The sequence below is a fragment of the Hippocampus comes genome, unplaced genomic scaffold (assembly GCF_001891065.2).
Source record: "Hippocampus comes isolate QL1 unplaced genomic scaffold, H_comes_QL1_v1.1 scaffold333, whole genome shotgun sequence".
Classification (NCBI taxonomy): domain Eukaryota; kingdom Metazoa; phylum Chordata; class Actinopteri; order Syngnathiformes; family Syngnathidae; genus Hippocampus; species Hippocampus comes.
In genome coordinates this window covers 227,133-240,930 of record NW_017805386.1, presented here as the reverse complement: position 1 = coordinate 240,930, position 13,798 = coordinate 227,133, and the positions used below count along the sequence as shown (strand labels likewise).

Here is a 13,798-nt window from a genome sequence, read left to right as displayed (position 1 = left end):
CCACTTGAATGAGGCTCTATCGCGCGTTTCAAAGGTCAGGTGAGTGGGAATTTTTGTCTTTTATTAAATGACATGTATTCTATTATTTATGAGTGGAACATGTGGGACCATAGTTATACAGATTGGCTTAATTAATTATGCTTAAAATAACTAGTGTGTGCCCCCCCCCCCAAAAAAAAGAAAAATCCAGCCAGCTTTCTACTGGCTATTTGAGTGCCTTTCTCAAAAGTGAGTGGCTTTATTGTTTCTCTTGATGAACGCAAGCGTCCAAAATGTCCCGTACTGACCTTTAAACGATCGCCAGCATGTTGATTTGTAAACTCGACGAGCGTACCGGCGGCTTCGATTTGCATTTAGCGGTTCATCTTAAATCACGAGTGTCCCGTTATATTTGCCGAAGGAGTGTTTGCTTTGCCCGCCCGTGCTCAAGATATGCCGATATTTGAATTGCATGATTGTTTTCCTTCAATATTGCGATTATTATTGTTTTTTTTTCCGAGGTCTTCCATGTAGTTCTCGAACTCACACAAGCAACAAATTCATCAATGTGATCTTTTTTTTTTTTTTGTCCATGCATAGATGTTTTGCGATGAGGCTCGCGGGAGCATTACGCGAGCACAAAGGCAAATGAAGCAAGAATTGATACGGTCGTGCAGATTACAGTAAGGAACCGATCAAGTCGTCGAGTCAGCAAAATCACTTAGGAGTTGAATCCCAACGGTCAGGCCGCAAATCGTTTGGCCGGGTGCTGGAGGGAGGGAAAAAAAAACAAAAAACAAAGTTGGCTTCTGACTTTGGGCCCTGAGACGACCCCCGATCTGATGAAGCGAGACTTCCCCTCAGGGCGCAGAAGGCCGGGACAAACACGGGCCACTTAGCACCCGATAGTGCTCAGGCAGTCATGCCACACACACGCACACACACACACACACACACACACACACACACACACACACACACACACACACACACACACACACGGGAGTGGGAGTAAAAGAGCAGACAGCATATTTGTTGCGTGCCATCCGCATGAAAATTGGATCTCCTTGCCAGCCAAGGTCACAACGTCAACAAGTCTTTATGCGAACTCTGCCGCACAAATCCCCACACAAGAAAAAAAGACAAATAACGCGCACACACCGGCGCCAGCGCCCTCATGCTTTTTCACGGCAATCTGCGGCGGCGGCAGCGCGACACGAACCCCCACGCCCGCTTCCCAACACACGCGCCACAACTGCCATCCCTCTTCACGGAACTGGATGCCCGAGCGCCGACGGACGCGTGAAGGCCACCCTTCTTCTCCTAGGTGCAGGCGGAGTCTGCCATCTTAGCGGGCGGCGCCACCGAGGCAGCCGGTGTGGGGCGGGGGCGTCCGTTTCCAAGGCGCTTGATTTTCCCCAACGGATTTCCAATGAGGTGGCGCGGTGGTGGACCGGTCGCCTCTTTTTTCTGCTCATGCGTTTGTCTTTGAAAAGCGAGCGGAGCGCAGCCACGTGCCTGTGGTCCACCCCGGTGGTGCTCAGGCACCCGCCCTTTTACCCACAATGACGCGAACGGCCTTTCTGCTGGAGCCCGTTTACGCATCATTTTTTTTCCTTCATTCGCTGATATTGAAAGAAAAGAAAAGGCACATTTAGCGTCTCTGTTGGTATTGTGAAGAAATGCACGGTATGAGATGGCCAACAAAAGAGAGAATCGAGTTGAGCGCGGACACCTCAGGAAAAACGGAGACGGCACGCCGACGTGAATGCGTCCTGATGCTCGCGTTGCCGCTCTCCGCCGCATTTTGATACGACTTGACTTCATTCCTGAGGCCTTTTGTCGTCGTTGTTTGCATAAAAGTTTCATTTTGCAGTCAGGACAAGTGAAACGTATTTGTGTGGCCCGACGTCGTATTTAATGGCCCAAACGGCAGCCCCCCCCCCCTCCTCCCTCCCCCCAACTAAAACAAACATGGAGAAAACAAACCCTCCAACCTTCGTTTCACTTCAAAGCGAACGCCGTGAGCCACCACCTGATGAGTGTGTGCTTTGTCGCAGCAGCTGTGCGGGTGCGCGCGGGTGCGAAGAATGCGGGTGACGGACTCACTTAACTGTGGCGTGATTGCACAGGGAGCTCCAAGGACAGGCGGTGCAGAGTAGAGCAGGTGATTGGTCTCATCTCCGCCAGGCCAGGCCGCCTCCCCTTCTCCTCCTCGTGTGTGTCTGCCACATAATTGGGAAAATGTTGAAATTTCTTTTTTCCGCTTGCACGCATTATTTGGACATGCATCATCTTCCACATCATTCGTCCGATTGACATCATTCCAAGTTCAACAAATGCCCAAAATTCACACTTGGCATGCGATTCTTTTTTGGAAAATTCAGTTTTCCCCAAATCCAGCATCTTCACACTCCCCCCCTGCCAAAAAATCCCCACTCGCTCCCAATGAGATATTCAACATTTCAACAGAACAGATTGAAATTGCTCCCCCGTTTGCCATTCAGCTCATTCAGTTCACCTCGAGAACATTTTTCAACTTGCCCATTGGCCGATCATTTTCACCACCAATCCCGCAACTCAGCCCCCCCCCCCCCCCCCCCCCCCCACACCTAAAAAAAAATCTCAAACCGATCCACATCATCGGTCCCATTTGAAATTCAAACCATTCAGGACATTTTATTCAGCCTGGTCGTGATTTTCAACATGGCAAAAATGTCCACGCCTCCCCCCCCTAAAAAAAAAAAAAGTTCCCAGTTCACTGCCATTCCACATCACTTCATATCATCCCACAGGCAATGCTCATTTTTTTTCCCCCATTCAGCGCAACGTCGAGCTTTGAAGGCAATTCCCTGCGGCTGTTTGCAGGCCACGCAGGCAGGCAGCCTTATTTCAGTGTGAAAAGTGACACATCCGCCACGGCTCTTCTGGTGGGACGCAAGTTGAGCGCTCGACAACTTGGGCGTGTCCCGGGAGTGCTGCCATCGTCACCATAACCCCGCCCCCAGGCCCCCGACGCGGTTGGGGCCAGCGAAAGCGCCACCAAAGCTCGAGCTCGAGCCAATTTGTCTGCTGGCAAAAGAAAGACGCGGTGCTCACCCGGAACTAGCGCCACACAAATGCGTGCCGGAAAAGGGCCACGTTGGAGGCTTTGATCGAGTATTTCTAGCCATGAGCCCACCCGTGCAATGCGGTTGTCACAAAGGGGTTGTAGAGGTCACGCGAGTCACAGAATAGCAAAGAAAGCGATGGCGGAATGCGCTAGCTACACTTGTCTAGGGCCGGCAGGCCGGTTCACGGGGTCGGCGCCACGTGGCGTAAATGTGAAGCGATTCGCAAAAAAAAAAACTGTGATGAAATGAGTAAATGTGAGTTCACAAGTCCCATTTGAATGCACGCGGCGGTGCCGCGTTATGCGATTAGTCGGCCCGCCGGTCAACTTATGCAAAGCCTCCCCAGCCGGCCCGCACTCCATCGGCTTAGCGAACAGTGGGATTAAATGCACCTTGCGAACGTCGACCCGCACACGCGCGCGCGCATACACTCGTTTCAAGTCCAAGGACGGCGCAGAAAAGAAATGCCGGCGTTCTTCCACTTGTTTGGGCCCCGAGGATTTGTGTGCAAACACCACTCGCTCATTCAAAAAGGACGCACGTACGCATTCGGTCACAGCCGCGCCTGAGCCTCGGCATTTTTTTTTTATTTTTTGTCCACCGGGCTACATTGCGGAGATTTTTTTTTTTTTTTTGTCCACCGGGCTACATCGCGGTGGAGAGAGGATGCGCCCAATGCGACCATTTTTCCATCAGGTGTAAATCCTCTGCGGCGAAGGAGGCGAGATGCGTTTTTAAACGCTCGCGCGTCGCCGAGAGAACGGCCGAGATCAGTTTTGACAAAGGAAGGCGCAAGGCACGCTTTTCTGCTTTTCAATGCTGACAGAAATTGTCAAGGGTTTCGGAAAATACTCAAGTACAGATTTATGGAAAATCAACTTGATTTCACCGGCAAATCTTTGTCCCGGGTAACTTCCCCGCCACGGCCGTCGCGTTGAATTCGTCGGCGTCTGCGCCGGCACGTTCAAGGCGAGCCGTCGCACTCGTCTGTCGGCCCCTTTGGCGCTAAAATGTGTGAAGGCGGGATAGCTGCGAGCGAGAAACTTAAAGGGGAGGCTGTCGGGGTGTTATTTGGAAATTGGCGCCGGCGGGAGACAAAGGTAGACGGGGCGGCGCGGGGAAATGCTAACGGGCGGCGACGGACGCCGCAGCAATACGCGCGGAGAAGCGAGAGGGACTCGGGAACCGATGGCGGGGGCGAGCGACGCTTGACAAAGTTAAGAATGAAGTCCACCGACGTGGCCGCGTGCGAACGGGAGCTAAAGTGTTTGCTTTTCTTTTCATTGGTGAAATGAACGCCCTCAAGTGTCGAGGCTACAATCGGACGAGACCGACGGCGGCAGTCTGAAGGCTCGGCATCCAAAGTTGCTCCAAGGGGTGCCAGGGGCTGTTGGCCATCAAATTTTTTTTTCTTGTCACTTTGGTTGGCCAACGCCAACTCGCTGCTTTTGTCAATGAGCCAATCGTCGATTTTCGGAGCTCGGTGGCTTTGAAGGCACCTCCGACCTGCTGAGAAACGCCAAATGGAAAACCTGGAGCGGCTCTGTGGTTGGTTTTGAACTCCGGTCGGGGCGAGCGTGCAGAATTGCGGGTGAGGGTGTGACCTTGCATCACTGCTTTTTTTTTTTTTTCAGCATTTCTTGGTTTCCCGCACAAGGCAATTGATTTTCTCCCCATTCCAGAAACCATAAAGCTCTCCTGTCGTAAAGCATTTACCGTTAGCTGTCCGCTAGCGCGCCGCCCCGAGCCGGGGCGGCTCATTTGCATATTAATGAGCCCGGCCGTCTCTGGCGCGCGCGCTTGCGCTTACAAGACACAAAACAAACAGCGCATTCGACTCCTCATTCGTCCTCCAGTGCAGACCGAGCGCTAATAAGAAATGCAGCGCCGATTCGTGGCGGGCGAGCGGGTGCCGGGACGATGTAACATGGAGCCGAGTCGGAAAAGGCCGAACGCACGGGCGGCCGTTTTTGGGTGTCGTTCATGGCCGCCCCGCTTCCAGGAGACATGGGCCTTTTTCTCCTGCACGGCGGTTGCGCCGCTTCTTGTTTGCGGGCTCAAATCACGGTTCCAGATGTGCAATTTCAAGCCCTGGTTAGCATTTTAAAAGAAGGCCTGTCTGTCGAAGGGTTTGGGTTTAGGTTTCAAACACTTGGGTTGCTTTCTGGGTTCCGAGCAGATTTTGACCCAGCCGTCGATCTTGCGGGCTTTTCGTTCCATGTTGGATCAAAACCTTGGTCCAATCCTCAAACCATCAATAGCCAGCACTGGCTGGCCAGGTGCGCTATTTCAGCCAGTCGGGCTGCCTTTTCAAACGGTAGTTTCAAGATCGGGATTCTTGGGGTTTGGAGTGTGGGGGCTTGACGTCTTGTTTTGTCGGGCCCGTTAACCGGCGCCGCGCGCGTCTGCGTCTCCCCTCCCGACAGCGGATGAGCTGCAGCTACCTGCTGTGCACCATCCTGCTCTTCGCGGCCGTCCTGCTGGCCGTGACGGTGACGGGCGCCATCCTCTTCATGAACCACAACCAGGCGCCGCCCGTGTCGGACGGCGCGCCGCACGTCTCCACCAACCAGGACGAGGCCAACGCCCTGGTGACGGTGGAGCGCGGCGACGGCTCTCGCGTCAACATCTTCATCGACCCCAACTGCCCCGACTACGGCGGCAACTTTTTGCGCCTGGAGGGCGCGCAGACCTCGCTGCTGCGCTCGCTCAGCGACCACGACTCGGACCTCAAGTCGGTCAAAGGCCAGGACCGGGCGCTGCTCGTCGGCCTGGCCGAGGAGGTGGCCAAGCTCTCCGCCCACGCCGGCCAGCTGAAGATGGACTACGAGTCCCTGCGCCGGGGACAGGGGAGCCTGGGCCAAGACCTCAACACGCTGCAGTCGGAGCAAGCGCGCCTCATACAGGTAGGGAGGGGGAACGACGGCCGGGGTTTGCATCGAGGCTTGAACTGCGAGCCTACTTTAGCTTTTCAGATGACGGGCGGGGCGTCAAATTTAGCCGTCCGACGAGGGCTTGCGCTCGGACGGCATTCGCCAACCGTCTCTCCGAGCAGCTGTCGCCATCGCTGACGTGTCATCCTCATCTCACGGGAATCCGAGCGGGTCGCCCGAAGCAAAAAGTCTCCGTGCCAAAAGCGGGCGAGAAGCGGCCAGAAGATTGATGGCGTCTTCGGGGCGGCCGGGTGTGAGTGATCGATGGCGCGCCTGTGGCCGCGTTTGCGGCGCCGACGGTGACGCACGGCGACCGCCACGCCGGCCTCGGCAATCGCTTGTTTGTGTGTTGAAAAGAGCGCGCTGCCGAGCACACAGGGAAGAATTAGAATACATATTCTCTCTCTTTCTCTCTCTGTGTATATACACAGAGAGAGAGAAAGAGCAAGAGAGAGAGATGTATCTAGATAGATAGATGATCTAAAGATAGATTAGGGGTGTATAAAAATGAGCCTTTAAAATAAGGTTGTTTCAAAGTGAGGTTTCAAGCGCACCCCCCCCCAGGTGTGACAATAGGATCCACCGTCCCGCGCCGATTGCCTCATTGCGGAGTGAGTGAAGAGATGCGCGTTCCAAAACTAATCTGCGGGGCCCGTCGGGTGCTCAACCCCCGAGCGCGCTTTGACGCAAAGTCGGCGGGACGTCCGTCGATTACGAACGTGGCCGCGGCGCGTCCCGACCGCCGCGACTCTCGCGCCGGAGACGTTTAGCGGTCCTGACACGAGGTCCTTTGAGGCCGCGTAATGAGAAAGAAAAGCTCGTCACCGCGGCGCAATTAACTTTGAAAGCTCCGGCAAATAACCGCGGATAATGATAATTGGATCATTGGCGGATAACCGTCAAAGTCACGTCGGGGATGAAATCCCCGCTCAATTAAGCAAATGGGCAGCTGGCGAGATTTAGGACAAAAAGTACTGGGAAGACTGTACGCGCTCACTACTCGGAACATCGAGCGAGATGCTTCTCCGTACGTACGAGTACGCGGCCGTCCCTCCCCCGAACGCGACGTTGGCCGAACCCTCAGCGTGGAACACGACAACAAGCAAGAGAAATGGCAAAATGAGCACAAGAACAAAGAAAATCACTCCGCTGTTTGACAAGAACTTTCCAAGTTGAGGTTGAAAACGACACTTCAAACGCGGCGACAAACCGCACGCAATTCCTCCATCATCCCATTGAATTCTCTCTTAATTCTGCTGTGTTCAGGAACTAAAAATGAATGATACAGTCTTTGAGTTAATGGGCCGTTAAATCCGAATTTTCTTTGAGCAAACTGGAATCTGCACCCGCAGAAACCCCCCCAAAACAAGCCACGAGTGGGGGTTATTCCAAGCCGACGCGACACGATGCTCTTTGGCGCTCCGAAAAGCCACGCCGCTACTTTCTTCGGACTCGCAGCCCTCACAGTCCGGACCCCGGTAGCCCGAACGTACGCTGGCATCTAGCGCCGATAACGAGCGTTTAATGGCTCGATAATGACCGAATCTGCTGACTTTGCCCGGCAGCCGCTTTGAAGGCCGGCTAACGAGAGCTAATTACATCAGCGTCCTAATTGATGAGCCGCCGCGCCGCACTTCATGACCGGGGCCCCGACAACGCTTTGCTTTGCCGTGGACGTGCCCGTTCATCGGAAGGGGGGGGGCGGGGGCATTCTTTTTCCAATATGGTGGACCACATTCGTCACTAACCAACTGCCATAAAGACCGACCCTGCACGGTCGCCGCGCAAGGCTATTCAAGCCAAGGAGACCCCTCCCCTTTCTCCTCCCCCCCACAATGATTTTGATTGTGAAAATCCGATTTTTCACCACGGAATCCGTGGACATTTCGCACCCCCACTCGCTTTGTTTTTCAAGGTAGCGTTCGAAACTCAGGCTAGGGCTTGAAATGACAGCGTGCGCATTCAAAAGACAAACGGCGATCTTCACGCGATCGTTCAAGTGCCGTCTTGCTATTCACCTGCCTTGTAAGCGTTCCGTTCGGGAGGTCACTTTGGCAACAAAGTTCGCCTTTGCGGCGTGTTTGTGTCAAATCGGGCACCCTTTGGCATTTAGGGGGGGTTCGAAAAATGAACTCAAAGAGCCTCGGCGTTCCGTTCTCTCGCCTGAAAATGAGCCGTTCGTTTTCGTCGTTTTGCGCAGCTGTTGTCGGACAGCCAGGTGAACATGGTGAAGGTGGTCAACTCGGTGAGCGACGCGCTCAGCGCCATGCAGAAGGAGAACGCCGGCCTGAAGGCGCGCGCCAAGGCCGACCTGCAGAGGGCGCCGGCGAGGGCCGCCCGCTTCAAAGGCTGCGCCAACGGTGAGGCTGCCGCCGCCGCCGCTTTGCCCGGGAGCATTTTTTTCTCCTCGGGATGGTGAGAATTGGAGGAAAAGTGACTTTGGAGGCGCGGCGCACACCAAATGTTACCGCTTTGATCTCGGCTTTTGTCGACCGGCAATTTTGTGACCCGAACTTTCCCGCGGGCAGGCTCGCGTCCGCGCGATTGCGGCGACCTGTACGCCGGCGGCCAGCGAGAGGACGGCATCTACTCCGTGTTCCCCATCCACCATCCCAGCGGCTTTCAGGTCTACTGCGACATGACCACCGACGGAGGCGGCTGGACGGTGAGTCGCACCGGACGCTCGCTCGCACTCTCCAAAGTGGAAGAGGGGCCTTTGCCAAGATCGCATTTTTTTTAAACAATGTTTTTGAAGCATGTTATTTGCTACGCAATTCCACAGATGTGTTTTGGTCATCATGCTTTTTGGGCTTTCTTTTGCCCAACGTGAATGAATTTGGGTTCCGGAGCGCGCAACCTTTTGCGTGGCCGGCGCTCAGAGGTGAACAAACGCTGCCCGCGGTGCCGCTTTTTCAAGTTCGATTTGGAAATCTGATTTTGAATGGATTTGGCCATCGCTCACCAACACGCGCACGCGAAGCGGCGACAACGCATCCAAAGAGAGAGCGACGGCGAGCGAGAGCGCCACCGCTCAAGTGGAGGCGTCGTCCTTTCTTTGCGGTTTTTGGACTCCGTCCAAAGCACAAATTGAGAAGTGCGTTGAAATTTTTGCTTCCTGGTTGTGAACTTGGCAGAAATAATTGCTTCCTTTCATGTCTGCCAACTCGTGCGCTTGGAGGGAAGAAAGGATTTTACGGCGGCATTTACATTTTAATAAACCTCGCGCCCGCTTTTGTCATCCCGCCGTTTGAAGGATATGGGAAGACCTCGGAGGATGGAAGCCTTCCTTTTTGGGCCGGGGGGATCATTTGGGGCGCCAAATGCCCGCTTGCAATGGAAATTGACTGAGTGATCTGTTTTGAGGCTGGTTGTTGTTAGGGTTTTTTTTTTTTTGTTTTTTTTCCAAGCCAAATTTTTGGAGAAAACAGGGACCTCCAGTAGGCAGTTTTCATGAAAGAAAATGGTTGGCTCCCCAACAAAAATTTGTATCCAGGTGGTTCGACACCTGCGGATTCACATCTTTGCGAAATTTTGATATGTCGAGATATATTTTCTTCTTGAAAAAAATGGCTTTCTGCTTATCACTGTTATATTTCAAGCTATTTTTTTGGGGCGCTGGGGGTGAGCCAACACGGTGTCTTTGTGGCTTTCCGCCAATCGCGGGGCTCCACTGGACTGCTTTGGCATCATCATGTGCCATTTTGTTGCCAGGGAACTAAGCTGAAGTGAGTTTATCGGCTTCATGTAGCGCTTTGGCACCACCTCGTTGCCCTACGCCGGCTGCCACTCCAGCTGTTTTGAAAAGTTTTTCTTTTTCTTGACGCGCCCCGCTTCGTCTGACGCGCCTACAAGAGGAGCCCGAGGTCTTAAAGGTTAGGGGCTGACAAGAGACATCGTTGATGAGACTTTTTCAGCGGGTTAGGGCCGAAGAACAAGAAGAAACGTGTCAATTTGCACCGCGGGTGCGGTAGCGACAAAGCGTCGAGGTTCCTGTCCTTTTCCTTCCCAAAGGTTGAAACTTTCCCCCCAAAAAGATGAGGACTATTCTTGAAAACGATGTTCTACTTTTTTTCAGACCGATACCGTATTGCCTTGAGTATCAGCGGCCGGTATCGGCTTCCTTTACAAACTTCCGATACCCGAAAATAAAGCCAGCATTGGCCTGATACTCGCCCGTGCCTATTCATCAACTATTTGAAAAAGTGCTATTGAGAGTTGGGAACCGATAAGGATTGAGCTATTCCAGTTCTATGATCAATGATGCTTATTGATCCGATTCTCCTTCAATATCTTCCGCTTTGGACAAAAGATGCAGCCTCCGTGCGATGGAAACTGGCAAAAATAAGAGCGACTCTCGATATCAACAGCCTTCCGTTTATGACGCGAGCGACAAACTCCCCAGTTTGCTGTCTGTCATTTGTTTGTTTGTTCGCCCGCCCCCCCAATCCCCCGCCTGCGGTGACGGGACAACCGCTGAGCAGCCGTCACTTGGAGTGCGTCGGCGTGACAACAAATTTGCCAGACGGGCAAGGTCGCGACCTCCCAATCATCAAATAAAGCGAAACTGTCAGAGTGATGCATCGCTCAGCGCGGCATGACGGGACGGAGCGGCGTCGCCGGCCCGTCACTCATTTTGCGCTTTTTCCCCGGGGATAGAAAAAAAAAAAAATGTGAAGCACAGAGGCTCCGTGACACCTTTTGCAGGTCCTGTTAACAGGATTTGGAATTGCGATAGTGGCGACTGATCCCGCCCGGCGCGCTGAGCTGATTGCCGCGGCACTTCAGCCTCATTAGCAGATCAACGCGGCGCCAAGCCCAGGACAGGTTGAGTCGCTAGCTTAGCAGTCTGCCGCTCGGTCTCTTCGGGGTGACCTTAAATAAGGCGTGAGACTTAGGCCGCCGCCGCATTAGCACGCCGCCGTGACGTGTCGTCGTTGTCGTCTTGAGGGGTTCACCGGAGGGAGGCGCGAAGAAAAAGGAGGAGAAGGAAAAGAACGGCAGGCTCGTTTCCGACAAGGATAATAGGAGAGAAAATGTGATGACGACCATAGAACAGGTGATGAAACGTCGCAGAGCGCAACAAACAAAACCAGAAGTAATCCCCAGCGGAGAGAAAATGGAAGTTACCGCCTGACGGAAAAGCGCCGATAAGAACAATGCGATGAGAGTGGCGCAACGGCAAATGGAGCTTCTCGCAACGCCGGAACGTGCCCGGAAGACAACGTGATGACGACCGCGCGCAGAGAAAACGCGAGCTGTTGCGGCGTCAAAGCGTCAACGGAAAATTGTAACGAAAACCGCAGGACGAGAAACGCGACTTTGGATCGGAGCGGAAAAGGACGTTTTTTTTTTTTTTTTTTTTTGCGGCAGAGATGCACAAAGTCGAAAAATGGGAAGATGCAAATCACAAAAAGAGAAAAAGACATTCCCAGAACGGGCAAGGGACCGCGTCGGGGGAGCGCCAGAAAGCGCAAAGAAGGAAGACGTGACGGCAACCATAGAACAGGAAGTGCAACGTGTCCCCGAAATCGACAACCGCGGAAGAGGAAACGGAAGCCATTGCATCCTTTGAAAGCGCAAAATGGGACGACAACCGCAGAAGGGCAACTTTGGAAAAAAAAGCAAAGACGTTGGCCAAATACTAAAAGATGCATCGGCGACGGAGGGCGAAGCTTTTCCGTGCGGGCTAATGTCTCCGATTGTGACTTGTGTTAAAAGGCGTACGGTGTAAAAATAAGCGCGGCGTGCATTATTGAAGGGGCGCGCGTCATCAAATGCCGCAGGGGCTTTTATCAGAAGTCGCCGACAAATAAGCCATTCGGAGAAATGTAAAAGTTTCATCTGGAGCGGCCGCGCGTTTGTGCGCTCTCCGAGCCCCGAGCGAGAGTGACGTGACGACGCCGCCGCCTCGCCGCTTTCCCGGCGTTCCTCAACCAATATTCGGCCTCAATATTTCATGTGCTGGTTGACTGCTTTGAAAGAAAATGGAAACAAAAACAAAAAAACGAACCGAAAAAAAAAAAAAAAGTGAGGCCACTAGCTTGCGGATGCACGCCGCGCACCCTCTTCACGTTTTTGTTAAACCTTGGGAAAAAATGAGCTTTTCCTTCCTCTTCATTCCCTCTTAAGCTCCTTTTGTTCCCCACGTTTCATACGTTTGCGCAAAGCGAGTTCCGACGAATCAACGGCTCCCTCAAACATAAAAGGTCCAGCTTTTAGCCATCATGGAAAAAAAAATCTGGTCGTCCTGTCCATTCACGCAGGAAGAGAGCACTCTGTTGCGAACCCCGACAGTCTCGTGGCTCGAACGAAAGATGCGCTTTGCTCATCTGAAGACGCGGGCTTCAATTTTTGCGTGCAGCCGTGTTCGCTCCCAGCGCCGATTTTGCCTCATTGTGGTGAACGTCCACGTTCACGTTTCGGGAAACCGACACGATCACTCCGTCATGTTTTTTTTTTTTGAAGCTAAGCGGCTTCCTGCCATACGGCGAAGCAGGTTTCTCTTTCAATGCGACACCGAGCGGCTTTGCCGCAGACGGCCAGGAATAATCTTATCGGCTAGAAATCAAGAAAATGCCGGAGGATGATTGCGCTTCTCCATCTGCTCCCGCCTGTTGCCGCCGCGCTCGTCGCACATCTGTCTCTCTAATAGGATTAGAAAACATTCACCGGCACGCGCCGCTTCGGAAAAGTGTCCTTTCGCTTTTCATCATTGGATTTGTTCAATGGTCATATTGCGCATCAAACTGTGAGCTGGCGCAGGCGCGTTTTAGCGCCGGAAGGGCCGCTAGGCTGACAACGGTTGCGCGCAGCGATCGGCTCTTGTGTGCTGCGAACGCCGCGACATCTCGCCACCGGCACGCCTGCTTACTTTCCGGCCCCTCACGTGCCAGATTGTCAAACAGCTTTTTTTTTTTTTTAAATATGAGCTTAGGTTGATTCTCGCTCCGGCGTTCCGTTCGGGCTGTCGCGGCGTCCCATCTGTGCGCGGCACCGCTGACAGAAATCCCGTTGAAGTGCTTAAGGCGGCTCGTTAAGTCGCCTTCATCTACTGGCGCGGCGACAGGGAGGTTCACGCGACGTATGCAAATCCGAGCGCGGGGACGAAGGCAAAGCGTCGGCTGCGATGTCGCGGCGGGATTGACGTTTGAGTCTTTTGGACTCTACCGTTCGCCCAGAATCAAGTTGATTCAACTTCATCGCACACCAAAACAGCAGCACCTACGGGTCACGTTAAAAAAGACCCCAGAAGGTCCGAAACGACTCATTGCCTGCTGCAGGCATTTCCATCCAGTTTGTCGATCTAATTAATTCATCTAATAATTTATTTTGGAGAAATAAAAAAAAAGATGAACTCCAAAACTGGCTCTCAGAACAAATTCAACTGAACCGAATTAAGAGTCGAAATGAAATGAAACCATGACATCGCAGCTCCCAACTAGCGCATGGCCGCATTAGCCAAAGTCAACACTTTGGTCCTGGTTGTATTTGAATGCGAAGGCAGCACTTCCCCCTAGCTCGGAGCTTCACTTGCAGCCGTCATTTTTTTTTTTTTTTTTCCTGACACCGATTTCCCAACTTTCCTCGCAGATTGTTGAGTGACCTCAAAGTGTCTCTATCGGCAGCTTTCTTTCTGATGTCTGAATAGGTCGCAAAGCAGACGAGACTGGAGGTAGCTCCGGGAGGGGGGGAAAAAAAATGGGTTGTTTCGACTTTGTGGAGCATGTAGAACAGCACAAATAAAGAATTTAATACCTAAGAGCTGCACGGAGA

The 13,798-nt window shown here is 53.0% G+C and overlaps 1 protein-coding gene across 1 annotated transcript in view; it reads left to right on the top strand.

Moving 5' to 3' along the window:
• fibcd1b (fibrinogen C domain containing 1b) overlaps nucleotides 1-13,798 on the top strand; it is a 44,178-nt gene that overhangs the window by 13,163 nt on the left and 17,217 nt on the right. The window contains exons 2-4 of the mRNA XM_019873047.1: nucleotides 5,519-5,998; nucleotides 8,226-8,385; nucleotides 8,554-8,690. Coding sequence (XP_019728606.1) covers nucleotides 5,519-5,998; nucleotides 8,226-8,385; nucleotides 8,554-8,690 — 777 coding nt within the window. The remainder of the gene's footprint in view (nucleotides 1-5,518; nucleotides 5,999-8,225; nucleotides 8,386-8,553; nucleotides 8,691-13,798) is intronic.